Source organism: Mauremys mutica, chromosome 6, assembly GCF_020497125.1.
Source record: "Mauremys mutica isolate MM-2020 ecotype Southern chromosome 6, ASM2049712v1, whole genome shotgun sequence".
NCBI lineage: Eukaryota > Metazoa > Chordata > Testudines > Geoemydidae > Mauremys > Mauremys mutica.
The window spans coordinates 48,920,604-48,944,645 of record NC_059077.1 but is presented as its reverse complement, the minus strand read 5'-3'; the positions used below and the strand labels follow the sequence as shown (position 1 = coordinate 48,944,645).

At 42.8% G+C, this 24,042-nt stretch overlaps 1 protein-coding gene across 4 annotated transcripts in view; it reads left to right on the top strand.

Moving 5' to 3' along the window:
* Window positions 1-24,042, top strand: part of SSBP2 (single stranded DNA binding protein 2) — a 274,330-nt gene that overhangs the window by 185,422 nt on the left and 64,866 nt on the right. For 3 of the 4 annotated variants that reach the window (XM_045021157.1, XM_045021156.1, XM_045021158.1), the window contains exon 5: window positions 17,802-17,891. The exons of the other annotated variant lie outside the window; for it this stretch is intronic. In XM_045021157.1, the coding sequence (XP_044877092.1) occupies window positions 17,802-17,891 (90 nt within the window). The remainder of the gene's footprint in view (window positions 1-17,801; window positions 17,892-24,042) is intronic. 4 annotated transcript variants of the gene reach the window in all.

Sequence of the window (24,042 nt, the reverse complement as noted above, 5' to 3'; positions counted from 1 at the left end):
ATGTGCATAAGTGATACTAAAGACAAACCCACAGTAACCGTCTCCAGTTTGTGAGGGACCACATGGAGCCAGTCTCTAGGAAACATAAATGTATGGAGGTTAAGTCCGTTAATGGCTATTAGCCAGGATGGGTAACGAATGGGTAACGAATGGTGTCCCTAGCCTCTGTTTGTCAGAGGGTGGAGATGGATGGCAGGGGAGAGATCACTTGATCATTACCTGTTAGGTTCACTCCCTCTGGGGCACTTGGCAGTAGACAGGATACTGGGCAGGATGGCCTTTGGTTTGACCCAGTATGGCTGTTCTTATGTTCTAACCTAAATGAACCCAAAGTTATGGAGACACATATGAGTCAAGGAAGCCAGCAGAGTATCAGAAACCTGGAACAATCTCTGACTGGATGGGCTCAGGCGTTTGGTCACAAGCTGAGGTGGTTCAAAAGTTTTGGATTTTTTTAAGCAGAATTTTTTAGTGTTTCTTTAAACAATCAAACACAGTAAGCAGCAAATATTTGGCCACACATTTCTGAAACCCCAAACCATATTCAGGTTTTGGCAGACTAATTTCAGCTTTTCAATTAAAAAAACCACAACAAATTTTGAAGGAAAGCAGACATTGTCCATGATTTTTTTCTGCTTTTTAAAAACCCCTAGTTTTCGATCCAAAAAAAGTTTTGATGGAAAATATTTGTCCAACCCTTTTAATGAGCTTTAGTGCCTTTTTTAGCACTAGCTGATGCTGAGAACCAGTGATACTTTGTAAAGAAGTTTTCTCAAAACTGGGTTTGTGCCGAGATGCGGAAGGTTTATTTTTCCCAGGGCCACCCCTGGCGGGGAGCAAGTGGGGCAATTTGCCCAGGCCCCGTAGGGGCCCCCATGAGAATATAGTATTGCTATTTTTTTTATGGAAGGGGCCCCCAAAATTGCTTTGCCCCAGGCCCCCTGAATTCTCTGGGCGGCCCTGGTGGTTTGAGCATTGGCCTGCTAAACCCAGGGTTGTGAGTTCAATCCTTGAGGGGGCCATATAGGGAACTGGGGTAAAAATCTGTCTGGGGATTGGTCCTGGTTTAAGTAGGGTGTTGGACTAGATGACCTCCTGAGGTCCCTTCCAACCCTGATATTCTATAGGTAAACAATAGGTCCATGAGTAGTTGTAAGTTTTGTCCTGCAGAAAATGAGGAGAAGGTTTTCAGTGGTTAATTACAGGAGTTACTCCTGTAATGTGTCAAGTATCAGGAGGTACCCATGTTAGTCTGTAGTCACAAAAATAACAAGGAGTCTGGTGGCACCTTAAAGACTAACAGATTTATTTGGGCATAAGCTTTCATGGGCCATCTGAAGAAGTGGGTTTTTTACCCACAAAAGCTTATACTCAAATAAATCTATTCATCTTTAAGGTACCACCAGACTCCTTGTTGTTCCTGAAATGTGATCATCCATTCTGCTATCTGGGATGAAAGTAGAATGAAACAGTTGCTATTATTCTAGCAAAACTGTACAAGTGTTTACAAGTGTTTGGAGTGTTTACAAAGGGAAAAATTGCTGATCCCATAATGGCACTGATTAATTTTGTAGAATAATCTTGCAGTTTGAAGCTATTTTATAGAAATTAAGTACATAGTAAATGAAATTGGAACCACTGATCATTTGACTTATCAAAAGGTTAGACTTAAATTCTCTAGGCTTGACACATCATACATTGGTTTTTGATCTGAAACAGAATAGTATTGGACCCTCCACCTACATTTTTCAAAAAAAGACTGGGAAAATAGTTCCTTTCCATTGTTTTTACAAAGAAGAGAAATGGAGTCTAACATGTCCTTTAATCAAAAATAAGCTATGGAATGTAGGGACATGATTATGAAAATTCACTTTCTACCTGTGTGTATCTGTTCAACTTTCTTTGTCTCTGTGCAATAACTTGTGAATTAGAAGTCATTTTCCTGAATTGCAAAAACACTCAAGAGATTGATAACGAATTTGGTAGGTAAGTTGCATGGCTCACCACGTACACCCTTGCATTTTGTCACCAAGCATCCAAAACTGTGCGGAATGTATGAACATTCACAAAAAAATAAGGAGTATGTTCACATTGGAAAAAAGGAAGATCAGGATGCAGTAACAGGAAGCAATTAGTTTATGTGTAGTTCCATTAATCTGAGCAGCACCATGGTGATAACCTAAACAGCCTTGATTTTGAAAGTACATTTGTTTTTCATACATATTTTAATCGTGCAGTCATCTTAGAGGTATTTATGGTCTATCAGAAGGTCTTATTTATAGTTAGAGCAGTGTAGTGTGTCTGAGTATGGAAGTAAACAAGATATGAATAAACATTAGGTCTCTACCTCACTTGCAGTATTATGTTGCCATTGTCCATCAACATTCCAAACTTGCGACCTGCAGCAGTGGTCTTCAGATCCCTCCTTAAAACTCACTCAGTCGGTGTGATGTCTGCAAAAACTTGACAATGATCAGCCACCTGGTGTGCTGAGATGACTATGATGCTGATCAATACTGGTCTCATTGTTTCCTTCTACACCTACATCTCTATCTGCATCTATCTGTTATCTCTTGTCTTATACTTAGATTGTAAGCTCTTTTGGGGCCTTTGTTCTGTGTTTGTACAGCCCCTAGCATGATGAGCTCCTGGTCATTGACTGGGGCACCTAGGTGCTACTGCAAAAATGGTTATGGTGATGTTTTGCAACACAATTGCAGACATCACAAGTAAGTTTAGAGTTTCCTGTTACTATTTATACTTAAAATGTAAAAGTAATGTTACATGAAAATGAACATTTCATGGTAGTTTTATCATTGTTTCTAATATGTTGTTTCAGTTCATTGTATTGATATATTCATTGTGAGAAATTCTCTAATCTGGCTCTGGCTACCTTATTTTTTGGCTATTATACATTGTGTACATGGTAAATGTTATATAATGCTTTTTATGCCAGAATTAAGACATCTAGGTTCATTTAGTTTAGCAATCCCAGTAAGTAATTTTGTAATAAAAGAATGATTGGTTTTTTATTACAGTTTCAAAATGATGCTTAACACCAGGATTTGTGCCAATGGTATCAACATTTTAGTATTTGAGCCTTAGGAATGAATTATATTTTAATCAAATTACTGCTCAGATGAATTGTTAAATGATATTGCATATATAATAATACAATTGGTTCTCTGGATTTACTACAATATATTGAATGTTGACAGAAAACTGATATATTTTCAGTAGCCTTTGTCATCTGTAATCAGAGTAAATAGTTCTAGCTAATACTAACCTAAATATTAGCTGAATTATCAGATAATGTCAGTTTGTCTTCTATAACTTGGTGAACTGACTTAATAGTGCAAGATGTCTCAAGTACCTTCCATTGGGAGCTATTTATCATTCATCCAAATTTAAAACTCATTTCAAGCAAGGGCATGAGACTCCATGTTCATAAAGCCTCTATATTATTCTAAAGAGTCAGCTGTGAGACTGCCAACAGAAAATGATGTACAATATACAAATAGAACTTTGTTTCCCAAACTAATAATTTAGTAAACTTTAAATTTCAGCGAAATGATTGCTTCAGTATAACTCACTTAATATCAGGAGTTTCTGAAATCTTCAAATTCCAGTAACCATTTTGACTAGTACACTACATAGGTCAACAAAATGCACCCCTGCTGCCTCTTATATCCCAGTAGAGGTGACCTAATAGAGTATGGATAGAAGTTCTGGATACTTTTCTGTGTTTGTAAGTCTCTGCCAAGAAATCAACCCTACTTCTAGCTACTTATGCAATCCAAACTGCCTGCTGCTCCTGCACCTCTAGTAAATGCACTGTTTTGGGAGTGTGAGGGAATACTGTGGTGATTGTTTAACAAGAAAAAAAAGAGAGAAATTCCTATACACCAGATGTTATGTCAATTACAAAGCAACCAACAGCAAGGATCCTGAGCAATTTGATTAAGGACGGAACTGAAGTCATTTGGCGGGGGGAAAGTAGACACGTCACAACCACAGACCTTGATGCTCCAGAGCTATTTCCATAAGGTTGGACTGAGACATCGCTACTACCCTTTTGTAAGAGGTGGTGCACAGCTGCACCACAGCAGGATGAGGCCTGGGAAGGATTTATTATTCACAGAGCTCCCTCTTCTTCCTGGAAAGTGAGTATTTGCTATAGCACTCTTCTGGGCATAGCGGAGTTCCCCTCGCACACCCAGCTTCACCAACAAATGCTTTGGGTGGGGCTCATCTAAGGCTCTGCCCTCTCTGTCCCCACCTTACCCACTTGCTCTTGAGGGGAGTAGTTGCCCCATGGAGCTGTGTTTCCCCTACCCAAAGTCATGATCCAGACAGGGCATTGGGAATGTGCTTATTCCCCTTGCAATTTTGCTCATAGTAGATACTTATGATCTGGCTAATCTTATTTACCCTATGATTGGAAAATAGTTGATAGATTCAAGCTGGTGCAGGTTAGAGCAGCCCTTTAGTTGCCCTCATTTGTGCCAGGGGTTGGTCTGGCCACCACCCAGTCCCAGGATCACAGGAGACAGAAAGGTGGTTTAGAATAACCTTTTCTTACTGCACAGCTGTGTCAAATGTGAGCTCAGCACAGCTGAAGATTGGGCCTATTGTTTTTTGTGTTTCTCTTCCACTGATCCAGATGAGTAGGGTCTCTGAACTGGCCCACAGAGAGTCAGGAAAAAATGGAGAATTGACAGGGGCTTAGTCCTTCAGAGGGTCCTGAAATCACTATGAAAACTTATTTTTATATTTAAGTGATGCCTTGCAACAATAATGAGGGCTCCCTGGTGTTGGGATTTCTCCAGCTATTTGGATACCAGGTACAGTTATGCTCTCCTGCAGGGTAGGTTCCAGTTGGATAGTATGTGCAAGTAGAGTTGGTAGGGGACTAAGAATGTTTTACTATCCTATGGAGTAGTACATTTTTAAGGGAAACTGCAGAAATTCACATCGGCAGCTTTTCTGGTTGCGAATGCCTCTTCTTTAGCCTGTAGAAGAAGAAACATGAAGAACAAGACTTCTAGCCTATTTTCATATGATTGTGTCTATGAATTGGCTGAACTGAGAATGAAAATAATTTGCAGATAAAAAACTGTCGCCAATCCAGCTTACTAAATTCTACACACCAATCTCCTGAAACCAAGGTTAAGAAAGAGAACCACCAAGAAGCTGTATGCTTATTATAGTTCACTAAACTTTGAGGCCTAAGCAGCTTCTGCTGAATCTACTCAGTGGAATAAGAACTCCTGCTATTCATGTTTCCTTTACTGAGTCTCTAATCACTTTAATGATAAACCTGAAAATTGTTCTTTGGTTCCCCAAACACTTCACATCTCATTTAGAAACAGAATAAGAATCAGAAGAAGCTGTTGATCTACTTTGAACTAGCATAAGTAATATGCTCAGCATACTTTTTCCTTCTCCCCTCTCTCTGCAGCAGGATTTGGAAAGAGATTAGGTCATGAGATTTTAGCCAAGATTTTCAGAAATATTAATATTAAAAAAAAAATCAATCAAATCAAAATCAGTTTCTCTGAATTGGTACTTCTTTCACTGAGGGCTATTTCAATGCCAGTTATAATCTTTTAACCCCCAGTTATTCAGCTATAGAGCTGTTAAAAGAAAAGTAGAAAGAATTTTCGTTTCCTATATCTGGATAAAGATATTTCCCAAATTATACTCTTTGTTACTCAAGAGATATAAATAAAAAGGTGTATAGAGGACCACCTGCAGCTTCCCCCAATTCTTCATTAAACTATTTGAGGAGGAACATTCTCCATAGACCAGGGGTGGCCAACCTGTGGCTCCGGAGCCACATGCGGCTCTTCAGAAGTTAATATGCGGCTCCTTGTGTAGGCACTGACTCCGGGGCTGGAGGTACAGGCACCAACCTTTCAGTGTGCAGGGACTGCTCACTGCTCAACCCCTGGCTCTGCCACAGGCCCTGCCCCGACTCCACCCCTTCCTGCCCCCTCCCCTGAGCCTTGCATGCCCTCACTTCTCTCCCTTGTCCCCAAAGCCTCCTGCACCCCATGAAACAGCTGATTGGGAAGGGAAGGAAGAGGGGGGCACTGATCGGCAGGGCTGCTGGTGGGCAGGAGGCACTGGGAGGGGAGCTGATGGGGGGGCTGCTGATGTATTACTGTGGCTCTTTGGCAATGTACATTGATAAATTTTGGCTCCTTTTCAGGCTCAGGTTGGCCACCCCTGCCATAGAATGTTTCTGTGACTGCTTGTTGGAACAAAAAACAAAACTTTTTTTGAAAAGGTCCCTTTTTTCTATGTTTAATATATTTATTGCATTGTTATTATTTATTCATTGTTACTGTTTCTTTTATGCACTTTATCACTCATTCCTAACATTAAATTTTTCAATAATTTTGCTATTTATAATGTATAATAGAATGCATATAAGGGCCAGATGCAGCGCCCTAATAATTAAATGAGATCCTTTCTTTTGATTTCAGTGGGCTTTGTATCAGACCCATGGGTATAACTATTTACTGTCTGTGTGTGTGTGTGTGTGTGCGCGCACATACGTGTTTTGTGTTACAGGCAGAGCTGGTGTCATTTTATGGTTACCCGACACTGCCCATTTTAAGATCCTGTTTTCAATGCCGGCTGTCTGGCACAGGCTGAATTTTGCGGGATGTGTGTGAAAATTTCAGCCAAAATGGTTCAACTATTTCTGAGAATGAGGTTAAGAAAAAAAAAATTGTTTGGCAGTGTTAAAAAAATCTGGTGACCTTTCCTTTGAGACACTGTAGTGCCACTATGCTTTGGAACAAGGACTTGAAATTTGGCAGGGTGCACTTTGCATCAGGGATATGCTAGCCACGGAGACTTGGACTGGGATGAGAAAATCTGAGGAGTGGAGACTGGGATTGGGTAGACCACGAGAATGGGGCTGAGTGAAAGAGGAAGGGGCTGAGAAAGAGACAGGACTGGGACAAAGACAGGTTGGAGGGAATAGAGCAGAAGGGTCTGTGACCAGCAGAACACACTCTTTTCCAGAGTCTGGAATGGAACATGTGATTCTTAACGTTTTAGGGGAGGGATAGCTTAAGGGAGAGGGATAGCTCAGTGGTTTGAGCATTGGCCTGCTAAGCCCAGGGTCATGAGTTCAATCCTTGAGGGGGCCACTTAGGGATCTGGGGCACAAATTGGTCCTGCTAGTGAAGGCAGGGGGCTGGACTCAATGACCTTTCAAGGTCCCTTCCAGTTCTAGGAGATTGGTATATCTCCAATTATTATTATTTATTATTATTATTACAATTCTTCTGCTGTCAGCAAATGTCTGTGAAACCCATTGGCAAAGCGTCTCTCTCATCCCCCTCTAGTCCTGGTCCACATAGATGGTGACAGCTTACTATGGCTCAGTTACTCCATTAGCTCAAGTGGCAGATGTCTGTGTGATGGGTCTAAAGATTCCAAACATGCTGCGCACCCACGTGGGTGTCAATATGATGTCACATGATGGAATTTCTGGGTGGGTTTTTTTTGCCTGTATAACATTAATCGGGCATCCTTGTGTGTACACATTATGACACAGTCTTTAATTACATGATTACATTTTTTCCACAGCCCTACCTCATTCAGTGTACACAATGAACTTGCTCTGAGGATGAATCAGGATTCTGTACTGAAGGAGTTTGTTGCCAGTAGGACTCTTCCTCATTTGCTGCAGAAGTTGGAAGATGTGTAGTGAGAGAGACAGCAGGGGACTGCAGAAAGAGAAAGGATAGTCTCATGGTTAAGGCCAATTGAATGCTGCCAAGGAGAATTGCTCTGTGTCCTCACAGAGTTCCTATGTGATGCTGGGCATGTCACTGAAAATGAAACTTTTCACAGGTGGTAACAGGAATTGTCTATTCCTCATTTTTAGAATTCCTAGCTTGAGACCCTGATCTGATTTGCAGAAGTGCTATGCACTCACAGCTGCAACTGAAGTCAACGGGAGCTGTGCTTTGAACGCAGAGTACTATACGATTATAAGTACTGTGAAAAATCATGCCTTAGGCATCTCAGACTGGGCAATCAAAATCAATGGACACTTTTGACCTTAATCTCTCAGGCCCAAATTTTCAAAGGTATTTAGGTGTTGCTGTGCTCAGCATTGCAACACCTAACTGACTGAGGAGCATAAATCTCATTTTCAAAAGAGATTTAGGCACTTCCAGATTTAGGCTTTGTGGAACTGTCACTTTTTGTGACAATTTTTCTTGATCTTAAATTCTTGTGTATATATAAAATCAGTATGCCCACCCTTGCCATGGTCACCCTCAGGAAACAATTAATGATATTGTACTCGCGTGTCAAGATAATTAACTCACTCTGGGCAAAAGTGTGAATATAATTTTGTAAGACTAAGTTAAATGGGTCTGTGTTCTGCAGTGACTAAAAAAATTAGAGGAAGCTGTTGCAGAGACATAGCTCCTGTATTTGTCTTCAACCAATGTAAACAGATTTTCAATACGTTCTATTCAAGGCAGCTAGTATGTAGTCTTCAGGAGCCCGTGTGTGAAAACAATACCTAATGACTGAAACAAGAACTATTTCAATTAATATAAGTACAGTACATAAAGATGTAGGTAATTTTCAACCATTCATAACATCATATTGTTTTGATTGTCTAACAGAACTCCGATTACTGTGATAAAAAGTAGAGGGTTGATTTTTTTCCCTTGTAATAAAAAGAAAGCCAGTATCATTTTGAAAATACAGTCGAACCCATTTATCTCGACCTCGGTTAACTTGCCAATCCTATTAAGTCGACGTTTTAGACGTGGAACCGCCAAACTCCCTCTTTGTCTTATTGGTTTCTCATTGGTTATGTCGATTCTTTAATCTCGCCGAACCCTAATATCTCGAGCACAGAAGAGCACCGAGGTCGAGATAAATGGGTTCGACTGTAACTCCGGCAGCAGCCCTGCCCGGCTCCTGCCGCATCCCTCCCCGGCCACGCGACTCCTGCCCTAGCCCCGGCTCCCCAGCCGCCCGGTTCCCCAGCCGCCCGGCTCCCCGCGTCCCCGACCCACCGTGTCCCCAGCCGCCCGCTCCCCGGCTCCCCAGCCGCGCTGTTCCCCAGACGCCCGGCTCCCCGCGTCCCTGGCCGCCCGGCTCCCCACGTCCCCGGCCGCCCGCTCCCCGGCTCCCCAGCCCCGCGGTTCCCCGCTTCGCCGCCCGCCCGGCCCCGCTTCCCCGGTCCCCGCCCGCCCGGCCCCGCATACCCGGTCCCCGCTTCGCCTGCCGCCCGGCCCCGCTTACCCGGTCCCCGCTTCGCCGCCCGCCCGTCCGCCAGGCCCCGCTTCGCCGGTCCCCGCTTCGCCGCCCGCCCGCCGGCCCCGCTTCCCGGTCCCCGCCCGGCCCCGCTTCCCCGGTCCCCGCCCGCCCGCCCGGCCCCGCAGACCCGGTCCCCGCTTCGCCTGCCGCCCGCCCGCCCGGCCCCGCTTCCCCGGTCGCCGCGTCGCCGCCCGCCCGCCCGGCCCCGCTTCGCCGGTCCCCGCTTCCCCGGTCCCCGCCCGCCCAGCCCCGCTTCCCCGGTCCCCGCCCGCCCGGACCCGCATACCCGGTCCCCGCTTCGCCTGCCGCCCGCCCGGCCCCGCTTCCCCGGTCCCCGCGTCGCCCGCCGCCCGCCCGCCCACCCCGCTTCCCCGGTCCCCGCTTCGCCTGCCGCCCGCCCGGCCCCGCTTACCTGGTCCCCGCTTCGCCTGCCGCCTGCCCGGCCCCGCTTCCGCTTCCCCGGTCCCCCCGCCCCGCTTCCCCGGTCCCCGCCCGCGCCCGGCCCCGCATCCCCGGTCCCCGCGTCGCCTGCCGCCCGCCCACCCGGCCCCGCTTCCCCGGTCCCCGCTTCGCCGCCCGCCCGTCCACCCGGCCCCGCTTCCCCCGCTTCGCCACCCGCCCGGCCCCGCTTCCCCGGTCCCCGCTCGGCCGGACCCGCATACCCGGTCCCCGCTTCGCCTGCCGCCCGCCCGGCCCCGCTTCCCCGGTCCCCGCTTCGCCTGCCGCCCGCCCCCCCGACCCCGCTTCCCCGGTCCCCGCTTCGCCTGCCGCCCGCCCAGCCCCGCTTCCCTGGTCCCCGCTTCGCCTGCCGCCCGCCCGCCCGGCCCCGCTTACCCGGTCCCCGCTTCGCCTGCCGCCCGGCCCCGCTTACCCGGTCCCGCTTCGCCTGCCGCCCGGCCCCGCTTACCCGGTCCCGCTTCGCCTGCCGCCCGGCCCCGCTTACCGGGTCCCGCTTCTTTGGCTGCCCGGCTCCGGGTCCCCGTCCACGGCCGCCCGGCCCCGCTTCGCCGGATCCAGCCACGTGCAGGCACCGCGGTAAGGGGGCAGGGAGGGGGTGTTGGAGAGAGGACAGGGGAGTTCAGGGGTGGGGGGGTGGATAGGGGTTTATCTCGATCATCGGTTATCTCGATGCTTTTTGGCAAACCCCTAGGCCGGCGACATAACAGGGTTCAACTGTACTTGCATCTTGTTGAACTCTTGGATTTCTAATTTTGTTCCACTTTACTTTCCCACTTATCTGAGCCTTGCATTTCAACCAACATCCTTCCTGCTGGAGACAGGTTGGGATACTTCTATTCTATATGGGTTCTTATACCACACTCATCACCATAGTATCTGAACACCTTCCAGTGGTGCACTAACCAATATGAATAAAATCTATTATAAGGTGTTTGTTCTGTCATCCTCTCCCCAGGGGGAGAAGCATGTGCAGTCGATTGTCTTGTTTTGGTAGGTTTTCATGTTTTGGGTTTTTTTTTTAAATAATGCCTGTCGCTGTGTATTTACGTTTGAAAAGGCAAGGTCAAAGAAGTATACTTTGCACTTGGAGCAGAAGGTGGTGAGGTTTGTGATGGCCCTTAGTTCCTGGTAGAGTTCATTCCAGTGTCTTGAACTGGCCTCCTAGAAAGTTCTATCTCCCACACAGAAGAGCTTTAGCATTATTGTAGAGAGAGTTCCATTGTAACAGAGGAGCAGAGTTATCTACTACGGTCCTTATCCCAGAGCTTTGGGGTCTTTTTAGATATCCTGGGCCCAGCCCATTGTGCATGTTGAACATAAGCACCAAGAACTTAATCATGATTTGAAATTCTATGATAAGCATGTGTAGAGAGTGCAGGGTGATGTGCTTGTAGTAGTCTGTGTTGCTGAGGAGATGCACTATAGCATTCTGTACATTCTGTAGTTAGAGTTTCTTAAGTGCTGAAGCCTTCCTGCCCAGGTTTATCTCATTACTGAAGTCCAGCCAAGATGCGACAGTGCTGTAAATAACAGAGGTTATGTCATTGTCCAGGAGGATGGGATGAAATCTGCTGACTAACTGGAGAGGATAGAAAGAGTTACTTGCAGATGCTGCTATGTGAGAGTTTAGCGACAGTAAGGCTCCAAGAATGCTCCTAAGCTACAGATTCAATTGTCAGTTGTGGTGTGTCTCTTTAACCAGAGGAGAATGGACCATGACTGTGAACTCAAAATGCTTTCCTCTGGCCACTAGCATCACCTCTATGCTGCTTGAGTTCAGCTTCAGCCAGTTGTTCTTTACAATTAGGAGCCTGTCATTGTCAGTCTCTTTGCTTGGGTTAAGCATACTCCCATTGGATTAAGGCTTCTGAGTCACTTAGGCACTTTTGAAAATGTGCCCAATGCCTAGAGCTACAATTTTGTTAGGGAGGTCATGGAATCCGTGACTTGACTCGAGCCTGTGGCACCTGGGAGCTGCAGGGTCCCCCACCACCAGTGGTGGCTGGGAATTGCGGGGACCCTGAGCTCCTAGCCGCAGCAAGCGGGGGGCATGCCCCAGGAGCTCCCAGGCACCACGGGCAGTGGGGGTGCCCCAGAACTGGGAGCCACCATGGGTGGCCGGGGTGCCCCGAAGCTCCCAGCCACCATGGGTGTGGGGGTGCCCCAATCTCGGAGCCAAGGGCAGTGGGGGGACCCCAGAGCTCTGAGCTGGGGCCCCCCGGGGTGGTGTGGGGACCTCACAGCTCCCCATTTTGTCAAGCATATTTTTAGTAAAAGTCATGGTTAGGTCACGGGTTCCATGAATTTTTCTTTATTGCCTGTGACCTGTCCGTGACTTTTACTAAATATATGCGTGACAAAATCTTAGCCTTACCAATGCTTCAGTGATATTTCTAATCTTGGTAGGTTTAGGGAGTGAGAGACTAGAGCACAGAATTAAATCTAGAACTCCCACATGGCAATACAGATCATTACTTCTAGGCCATCAGGCCTGCTCACTGTACAGATATTTTAAATAAGATTTTAAACATATTTTCTGTTAAATTACATTATGTGAATTTATGGTGCTATAATTGCTATATCTTCTTGTACCATAATTCCACTTAGACAAAAGAAAACCGAGTAAGATACTTCTCTGAAAAAAATTCCTTGTTATTTAAAAACTCTTGATACACCAGCAGCCTATTATTTAAATCAAGTTTCATTGACTTACTTTTGATAGAATGAAATCATAAATGTTATGTTGTAAACAAGAAAAGCTAAAATAGAATGGCCAAATTAATGAATAAATCTGGTTAGGATTGTTATGGATTAACTCAAGTCCAGTTATTTTCTTTACATAAATATTTTGAATCACACTCACAGTATTCTCTTGCAGCCATAGTGCACCACTTATTGCAATAGCAACAGAAAATGAAAAGCATGCAATATATGGTTCTCTATGGATTATTAGGTAAACATGATTCAAATATTTGCACATAGTAAATTAGTGAAGTAGTCCATCAGGACTTTATTGCTTTATGTACTTAATAAGTTAAATTATTATTGTTGAAAATTAGTGTAAACAATGACCATCAACAGCTACTGATCATAGAGGCTAGTTTTAATCTTTGCATATTTTCATCTATTTTTATGTTGTCTAGAGCTGCCTGGGTATACCAAGCAGATACAAATAAATGTTCTGGCTAATTTTTATTCAACTGGCATTTTTTAATCTGTTTTAATTATTAAGTGTAAAGAGACACCGTAAACTCAGTAACTTGACATAAAACCAAACCTAAGTTTTCTGTTTTTAAAGAGAAATACTCTTGTATGAAGAGATTAAACAATTTAAATTCTCCCATTTCGTCTTCTTATGAAAAGCAGGGAAAGCAAATTGCAAATATTTAAAATGTCAAACAAATGGAAATATGAATGATGTACCACTTGTATTGCATGTAAAAAGAATCTATGGTTTGCAGTGGAACTGTGAAAAGGATTTCTGAATAATTAATCAGAAATAGGTTAAATCAGAATATTTCCATGCAGCCCATTTTGTGGTTGTTTATTGATCTGCTTGTTGTAAGTTTTAAGGATATATTTCTTCATACATTCTTAGACTGAAAAACATATTATGCCAAAGACAATGAAAATCTGTTTTATTCCATTGTTTTGACTTCATTGCTATCTTCTTTAAATTACACCTTCTATCATGTACATTATGCAGTTTTCATTGTATTTATTTAGCTTTTTTCAGGGACTAACAGTGGCTTTAGGTCCTTCACAATAATTTAAACAATATTCTTACAATTTCAAGTCCGTAATACACTTAATGAACACCATAAGCAAACAATGGCCAAAATAGCCACCATGATAACCCAGACTTTACAGTTGCTTTATCCCCTGGCCTATTAACCCCTCTCACACCAAAAACATAAGAGAAAAGATGAGCTTCGTAGTGTATGCCTGTAAGCATAACAAATGGAGCTCTGGCAGACCTGGTGGGTGAGTTCCAAAGTCAAGACCCTTCTTTTAAACTGAGGTAGTGTCACATAGGGAGAGACGCAGTCCCTTGGGTAACCAGATCCCAAATCAGTTAGGGCTTTGTAGGTTAAAACCAACACACTGAACTGCACCCAGAAACGTTATGGTCCATAATCAAATCATGGATGACTTTAATAAAGTTAATTAACTTAATTAAATTAGTTAATTAAATTAATTAAATGTGCTTTAAACAGCATGAAATAAAGAGCTGGTTCCCCCAGCCAACAACATGCACTCCTGCAGCCACAGAACTGAGACCAAATATCTTAACCATGCCTTACTCTTAATACAGAATGTCACACAAGATTATATGTCTTTTCCTTTCCTCCCCTTATCACCGCCACCAAAGGAATTCCCTTTTTCCCACCACCCCATTCTCAGCATATGATAAGATTGTAGCTGCAGTAGGATACTCAGACAAGAAACTACACAAGCTACTTGAACCAATATACACACTAACGGACTTATCTACCCCCTCTCTCCATGTGCCCACATCCAGCAATGCAATGAAAAATTCACTTCTCGTAAACCTCTCTAACTCTATGGATCCTTCACCTCTACAACTATCAACGTGTCATCCCTCCCATTCCTGGAAGCCCAGAATATAAGAAAAATCAGAGAGGATAAAGCAAACATCATACTTATAACACCAATGTGGCCTTTGTAATATTGATAGATGGCTTCTCCAGCTGATCAGAGAACAACCAATTCATCTTCCTCTGTGCCTGAACCTCCTTTTTCAACAATAAGGGAGTAGTTTGTTGACTGCCATGGGCTTTCTGTGTTTTCACAGAGTTCAAGCAGGACTGTTACAGTCTAGACAGAACTCTACCTTGAAGTGGTACAGATTTGAAATGGACAAGCTTTTTGTGTTGGGGAAAGGATAAAGAATAAACCCATCATGGGCAAAAGTCCCTGCGATTTTAGAGCATCCCTAGCATTTGAAATCACAGAGTTTAGTGGTAACTTCCTAAAGGTGACTCTACCAGGTTTATCTGTGTATCATATATACATATTGATTAAAGTCAAAGCTCTATTGGCTTCCCCCACAGTCTCCAAGTTTCTTAAGGGAATAACTCAGGGGTCCCCAACGCGGTGCCCGCGGGTGCCATGGCGCCCATGGGGGCATCTAAATGCGCCCGCGTCCTGGCCGGCGGTCGAGCATCCGCCAAAATGCCGCCAAATTTCGGCGGCATTTCGGTAGCGACGCCTCTCGATGACACTGCTTGCCGCTGACAAGCGATGTCATCGAGAGGCGCCACCGCCGAATTTCAGCGGCATTTCCGCGGATGCTTGACCGCCACCACGGTCCTTCATCTGGCGCCCGCCGGATGAAAAGGTTGGGGACCACTGGAATAACTAATGACTTTTCTACTACTAGAAGCCCTTTCCCAGCCTGCTTTTAACAATGCTGATGGACCTGTCCTATCAGCCAATGTATCCAACTTCCTTAGAATACCTGGCTATCAAAATGGCAATACTTCCGTTAAGAGGGTCAGCAATGTCAGTGCCTTCAGTGTCTCTCCAGCCCATATAATAATGCACAACGAAAAAATCATTGAGACTTCACCCCAGCATAATGCCTAAAATGGTCTCAGATTTTCATCTGCTACCCTCCCTGTTTTCTTCCTCAGACCTAATGTCCATCCAGGAGAGTCCCATTTATGCTCTTCAGATGTGAAAAGGCCCCTGTATTATTACCTGAACAAGACTAAATCCTTTAGAAAACTAACAGATTATTTGTTGCCTACTGGAAAAGGTGTAACGGACTGCCTATTAGTGAACACTCTTTCACACTGGATTAGGAATCATATTGTTGTTCTTTAGTCAGAAAACCAGTACTTCTAGGGTTAAAGATACACATACACCACTAAGGCTACTGCTGCTTCTGTAGCTTGTTTGAGACTGATCCCAATTGAAGAGATTTTCAAAGCAGCAACATGGAGTTCTGTTCTTATTTTCACTGAATACTATTTATTGGACGTAGAATTGCAATATGATGCTTACTGTGGAAAGGCACTCTAAGCATCATATGATATAAATCATTTTTGCCTAGAACTGCTCCTCTAATGGGGGACCCAGCTTCCTAATCTCCTGCGAGTGGGAATGCACAGAGGCCCTCAAAAAAGAAAAAAGTGTTATTTACTAATAACTGTTGTTCTTCAAGGGTTGTCTCTGTGTATTCACACTATACAGCCACCTTTCCCTCTGCCTTGGGAGTTCTTTGTATTTCAGGACTTTGTAGGCTTGGGAAAAGGAACAGAGGTGGGCTGGGGGGCATACTGTGTTATATAAACAGGGCTGATGAGGACATCCAATCACCCCCCTCCTCCCAATATATGCAGGTTTTCTATACAATTCTACAGCTTAAGGTTAGAGGTACCAAATCCCATTAATGCACAGAGCAACCCCCAAAGACATTACTAGTAAGTAACCCCTGTTTATCCACTGCAGTCTGATACAATATCACCTGATCATAGCTCCATTACTTTTTGGCAGTCCTGCATGAAAATGTTTTGTGACCCAAATCCCTTTGCTAGCTCAGGTACATATAACTGACTTTTGTGGTCAATTGCAAGAGTAAAGTATTGTAACACCAACCTTGCTGAACATATTACAGAGTCCAGAATCAGGATCTGTGAACTTACTAAAATAATTCACTGGGCAACAAATGTCGACAGTGCAATCAAGATCAAAGCCTTGTAGCTGTTCTGACTGTACTGTACTTCTTATAGCTTGGACTTGCTTCTGTGTGTGCAGACTTTACTAGCCTCTTTGGTCCCTTGTTGGAAAGTAACATACAGTTTAGTTACTAAATATAGTACTGGTTATCATACTTGAGGAACTTATTCTAAAGAGTGATTTAAACCATTGCAAAATCTGATGTAACTAACTGAATATTTATTTTTTTTCAGTCTAAAAATGTCAGCATATCTACATGCCATACCAATCAAATTCAGTTTTCTAATGTTCTCAGCATTACACTATACATTTCCTTAAATAGACCTGAAAATATAATGTACATATATATTTAATTTGGTTATTAAATGTAAAAATGACCTCCTTGGCCAGTTAAATTAATAATCATCCATACATTTGTATTCCACCGGGCAGTTATTGGCAGATCATTAGAACCTGAAATTGGCTCTTCATACTTTCTGTGCTCCTAAGAGTGTTTTCACGAAAGACTGAAAGGCTTTGAAGGTGATTCAGCCCCATACCCTAACAGAATGTACAGCAGGAAAGAAAGCTGCTAGAAATTAAAAGCAATTGAAGTTCTAATACAACAATACTAAACAACAATAACAGTTTGGCTTCCATGACAACAATAACAGTTTGGCTTCCATTTTTGGGATGATCTCCTGCTTGTAAATTGCTGGGAGCTACATTCCTTACTTGCTTATTCCATTTGTAGGATTTGCAAAGGTAGTTAATTTCATCCTCTGATTCACTTCTTAGAAATACTTTTTTCTCCCTTCCTCTTTTTGTTTTTCCTTTCCAAAAATTTAACCAGAATTATTCTCATTAATCATGGTGGTTATTTGTGGGACTGGTAGAATCATGAGCAGCCATTGTTTTGAAGCTTGGTATGATTTTAAAAGAATATTAAGTCTGCTGAAGTTAAAAGTGGTTGAAAATTTCAAATAGATTGTATACGTTAACTTTTTTTTACCACATATATTGATATGTGTGTGAGAGAGAGACACACACACACATACATTTATAAATATATATAATACAAACATTAAATATATACATAGTCATGATACATTTAATGGATGAATGTGTCTGTCAGTCCTCTCCTCAAATAACGTATATTTGTGAACTAAAATTAACCATTTCATGTGTATAAAATGAGACTGTTATTAAATTACAGTTTACCTTTAGAGTAAATAATGAAAATTATATCCAGAGAGTTTACTTTCTGCCGTACTGCATTTTGGTCACAGTAGTTTTTGGTTTTATGCCTACCATGCAATGACAAAGGTTTATTTTTCCTTTGTTCTTTTCAGAGTGCTGCAGCAGCTCCCAGTCCAGTGCTAGGAAACATTCCCCCAGGAGATGGCATGCCAGTAGGTCCTGTACCACCGGGTTTTTTTCAGGTATTCAGAAAAATTATGATTACAGACATTTTAGGATGTAGAAAAGCTTCAGTGCATTATTTGAAGCTGTGTAAAAAAGGGCCTATTCTAAATTATATTACGTATCATGTGTACAGAATTTAAAAGATAGTTATTTTTAAGAAAAATATGTAGGAGGAAAGCAAGTGACCTCATTGACTAATAATAAGAAATCCATTAAATACAGTATCAATCCTTCACAATTTCAAAGATAAGAATTTGTGCTATTTTATGGTTAAAGCTTGAAAATTATTTAATATATTTTATAATAACCTCTTATGAGGAAATGTTAGAATTATATTGATATTTTGATGTAAGAATTGAGTTGTTGTTCATGTCTAGTTATATTCAAAGTGGAGCCAGATTTCAATGGGAGTTAGGCACCTAGGTGCATTTGAAAATCTCACCAAGTACCAATCTGCATGTTTATACATTTAAATACCTTTGAAATTCTTGCCTCTAGTGCATAACAACAAGCAAAGGAATCAATGCATACTCTGCCTTCCCTTAAGGTTTGATCTAGGTGAAATTATACCTTTGGTGCTTTGGACACTAGCAGTGCAGTATGCTTACCTGTGGTAAATAACAAGCTGGTATGCAAGGCCAAACTAACAATTTCAGTCCAGGAATGGAGAGCTCATGTAAATGATCTATCTGCCTCCTTTCTACCAGGATCCAGTTATTTTTCTTCCCACTGTGCCTGCTATTGCCATGCAGCCCATAGGCGTAAATGCAACTATAGAACTGGAGTAACTCCCTAATTTGGGCCACAGTGGAGAGACAGACTTTCTACACTTATCCAAGTGTTGAGAGGAATTTTTGGTTCACATATGTGGTCTCCTGATGAAAAATGAGTAAACCGGGTGTCCAGGACTGGAGTGTGGGGATGGGGAGGTTCTTTCCTGTGAATGACAGGGGTGAAAACCAGGAGAATATGGAGGGGGATCTTCATTCTCCTTTCCCACTGAAGGCCATGAGACGGGAGTACTAGGTATATCTGAAACGTATATCTTCACTCTCCTCCCAAAATAGGGGGTTGGTGAATATTTTTCTCGTAGGCAATCAGAAATCTTTACTGAATGCTTTTGTTCTGTATGCATGAGTGATAGCAGTATGCAGTGTTGTGGTAGCCATGTGGGTCCCAGGATATTAGCGAGAAAAGGTGGTTGAGGTAATATGTTTTATTGGACCAACTTCTGTTGACGAGAAACAAGCTTTCAAGCTTACACTTCACATTGAATGGTCCCTTGAAATATGTGTTAACTACTTATACTAAACTATCTGTTCAGATCTTGTCATTAGCCGTGACACTTTGAGTTAGTTTCCCAGATCTGAAGAAGAGCTCTGTGTAAGAAGCTTCTCTGTCTCACCAACAGAAGTTGGTCCAATAAAAGATATTACCTCACCCACCTTGTCTCTCTGAGTGATAGCAGGTCATCTACATGGAGTTCCTCTTCACCCAGTCATAGAGGGAGGTGGAGTTCTGATTGCAGGATTCACAGCCACAAGAAGAGCTACAGAAGTCTTGAACCTGGTCATAAGCCTTGTGTTTCACCTGCTAACCCAGAATCTGAGCCAAATTGTTCAGTGTAGTCAGGGCCGGTGCAAGGAAGTTTTGTGCCCTAGGAGAAACTTCCACCTTGTGCCACCCCCCCCGACCCAGCTAACCCCTCCCACCCCCGCGGCAGCTAACCATGCCCACCCGCCACCCCCACCAGAGGAGCCCCACCCCCGCGGCAGCTAACTGAACCCCCCACCTAGGGAGCCTGCTGCCCCCTCCCACCCGGATAGCCCCTCCCCCCCCCGCAGCAGCAACCCCCCCTCCACAGCAGCTAACCCCTCCCGGGGAGCCCCCCTCCGCAGAAGCTAATCCCGCCCGGGGAGGATCCCCCGCCCTGCGCGGCAGCTGAGCCCGCCCCAGCTCACCTCGGCTCCACCTCCTCCACTGAGCACACCAGCGTCGCTCTAATTCTCCTCCCCTCCCAGGCTTGCGGCGCCGATTGGAGGAGAATTAGAGCAGGGGCTGTGTGCTCAGCAGAGGAGGCAGAGTGGAGGTGATCTGGGGTGGGGAGCAGTTCCCCTGTGCGCCCCCCCCATTACTGCGGGCGGCCCTCCCTGCCCCCCCCCCAACAGCTCACCTTCACTCCACCTCCTCGCCTGAGCGGGCTTTTAGGCGCTCTCAACCACTAGGTGCCCTAAGCGGCTGCCTAGTTTGCCTAAGTAGTTGCACCGGCCCTGAGTGTAGTGATGAAAGAGATTTTGCAGATATCTGTTTGCAGGTATCATTACAAAATGCCCAGGAGTTGGCAGAAATTATGTTAATTTTAAAAAAGCGCTTAGCCCATAGATCAAAAGTCACAAGCAGAAATAAAACAAAACAAAGTTGTCTTCACAAAGAGCTTCACAGTATTAGCCTCACACCTGAGAAGGAAAAAGATCCATGTTTGTCAATATCTGAATGATTGGCTGACCTTGGTCATCTCTGAAGTGTCAAAATGTGTTGACAGCAAGTTTGAATGACAAATTTTACATACTGCTTTTATATTATAGAAAAAGAAGCAAAAAAGAAAGCAAAATAATATAAGGATGTCATGCCATCTAGTGGCAGCTGCCCATTCTCTGTATTAGCTGTATTATATGGATGCACTATTTTTAGCTCTGTTGTGCTGTAGCAGAGCTGACCTAATGCTCTGATAGAGCATTATTACAGGAAGAAGAATGAGGGAAAAGAAGTTTCATATTTTTTTCCTCCATGGCATTATTATTAACTACAAAGAGCTAAGTTTAAGTAGCACTCAGGTAATTTAACTAACTAAAACAAGCTAGGAAATTCAAAGCTAATGATAACTCACATCCTCTTTGTATTTCAAAACAAAAAGCCAGACAAGATACATTTAATAAGCAAATAGCTTACAAGCTTCCGTGGAAGGATATAAAATGTATATTGTTTTATGAAGAGATAGGTTAATAAAGACTCTCAGGTAACTACAGTGAGCACCTTTACATCCCCCTGATTCTGGGGATAGCAGGGGGCCAAACCAACCTATCCAGAAGTTGGAACAGCCACAGCAGTCAGTCACTCTAAGCTCACCAGCTAGAACTGTCTCATAGGGGGCATTCTGCCAACTAGGGATCAGCTGAGCAGATCATGCTCCAGGTCTGCCCCCTTCCACCTCTAGAATATCCTCTCGCACACAGCTGATTCTGACATGCACTTTACACTAGGAATGAGCCAGGAGGGATTGGCTTAACAATAGGATAAGAAGAATCCTCATCTGTCCTTTTAGAGCAACTTTGGAATGTTTGTAGTTATTTGTAGATGTAATTTCCCCAATTCTACAAAGACTTAAGCCCATTATGATTACTCACATGTGTAAGGTTATGCACATGCTTAATTTTTCGCAGAAACAGGGCCTTTGTGTCGTTGCTCTTGTAACCTCATATTTTATTTTTAAAATATTTTTAGTATGAAAATATAAATGAAACCCATCTTCAGTCTGTAAGCAGAGGATATTAGCACCTCAAAAGGTCTGAAAATAGTGTAGGTCAGGGGTCAGCAACCTTTCAGAAGTGGTGTGCCGAGTCTTCATTTATTCAGTCTAATTTAAGGTTTCACGTGCCAGTAATACATTTTAACGTTTTTAGAAAGTCTCTTACTATAAGTCTATAATATATAACTAAACTATTGTTGTATGTAAAGTAAATAAGGTTTTTAAAATATTTAAGAAGCTTCATTTAAAATTAAATTAAAATGCAGAGCCCCCCGGACCGGTGACCAGGACCCGGGCAGTGTGAGTGCCACTGAAAATCAGCTTGCGTGCCGCCTTTGGCACGCGTGCCATAGGTTGCCTAACCCTGGTTTAGGTGTATGTTTGTGTATGTATTTCTCTCTCTCTCTCTCTAAATACCAGAAATAAAGTCAATTTTTAAAAAGATAAAGATGTCTGCTGGCTTTGATAATGCCATCCTGCAGTTATAGTAATTGTTTTATTGCGCACAACTATTAAAAAGAAATTAAAACTGCTCAGCTTGAGAAACTAAATAAGCTTTTTGCCCATGGTCCCCCCACCGCAAATACAATCTCAAGCAGCCACATACCCACTGCTACTTTTGGGACAGTATTAGGGGAAGGGAAGGCACTTAAATGACAAATGCCTTATAAATATCTATTGAGGGAGAGGAGGCAAAGTAAGGCTTGGATTAAATCTTTACCTATTCCGAGCTTTTGACTCGTCTGTAGAGGAAAATATATGTACCCTTTGGGGTGAACAAGCCTGATATTGACTGTATGTCAAAAGTGGCATTACAGTGTCTTCTGAAGGCTGCTTAGGGGTGCTTGGTTTGTTTTTTGTTTGGTTGGTTGTGGGTTGTTCTTTGCTGATGTTTTGTAATTTATAAATGATGCCATTTTCTTCAGGGGTGAATCCTGTCCTTGGCATAAATTGACAGTTGTACTTTCCATTGGACTTAAGAGATCAGTTTCATATACCAAAATTCTATTGATGAAGATAATGCTTTTAGCTTCATAATAATAATAATAATATATTTAATAGCTGTAGCAGCAATAGAGATTCTTAACTGAGAGATCACTGAGGCTCTTAGTTGTCACTTGCCGGCATTGCTCCTAGAAATGAATTGTTCATGTGTTGGGTGGGGCATTGCTAATTTTTCAGGAATGTGTTCTTATTCTCAATGTTTATGTTCAAAACGTCTGAATTTTAGAGGCATGAGTAAAAATAAGTTCATATGATCCTTCCTGACCTTACTAGCTCCAGCTCAAATCATGTTTGGAATGATTAGTTATATTTTGTGTAATGTTTTCACTCAAAATTAAAGTGACAACTCTTCAACTGATTTAAAATATATATACTTCATAGTACTTTTAAAATTGTACCGCTTAAGAAATCTCCATTAATTATCATGTACATAGTTCGGCCTCTTCCTCTCCCACTTGCTGGATCTTCTTGAGTGAGAAGTAATCATTATATTTGCTGCAAAGGGAGACATATTCGACAACAATATCATTCCAACAAATCATCTGTTATTGAAATTAGTGTTACTTACTTCTCAAATTCCTGGTGAAATAACCCCGGTAGCAGCAATAGATCCCGTTTGTAAGATCCTAGAGAAGTATTGTACGTAAGTGTAAACAGGGTTTTGTATGCAGATTACCAGGTGTGTATTCAGAGCACTGCAGTTATTCGTTCTTACTGTGGAATAGGTCCAGTAATTCTTTGATGAGGATAAAGCATTGACCTTAATTGAAAAACTGTTATTTGTTCTGATGATTAGCCTTTGAATCTTAGATGTAGAAACACTGAAGTCTGGAGAAGGGAGCTATAGTCATTAGATTTTTATTTTTAATAATTTTAAATGTTGCACTCTACATTCTTAACTTGATCAAAGTCTGATTGTTGCCATATTTAAACTTCTAGGGTGGGAGGCCTTGTCAGACAGCTATAAACAAACTCAAATAATTTTTGAGGGGGACCTCATTTGAAGCACACAGACATGTTCCTGTTTATGAAACAGAGACATAGTTACTAGAGAAGGCCATCAGGAGAAGTTCTCTCATATATGCAGGGAGTCTGGTACAAGCCATTTTATGTAAAAGCTAGTTAGTGCGTGATTTACTTGATTTGCCTTTCCCAAAGTACAGCTCTCAAATACTTGTGCCAAAAGTAAAGCATAGACGTGTGTAGAGTTTAATTGTTGTTCAAATATGATTGAATGGGAAAGTACTTTTTATTAAGTATTGATCATGGACTATCTGAGTTTTATAAAATAAGCTACATATTTGTGCTCATCAGCAGAATGTGCCAGCACAAATGTGGCATTTGGAGTATTTAGTCTTGGTTAGCACTAAAATGTCTTGGTTAATCAAGAGTGTCTTATACACTGCAATGACAGTGATTGTTGATGGAGAACAGAGAGGAAACCAAATAAATTAAAATATGTGAATTGTAAACTAACTCTAGTCAATTCATTTGACACACATTTTATGTCTCATTCCATTCCTATGGAATTTTGTAAATGAAACCACTTATCTCATACCAGTAACAGTTGAAAGCACTTAGAAATCATATTATAATACAAGGAGCCTGAAAGAGGTATATTAAAAAAAATGCCTTTC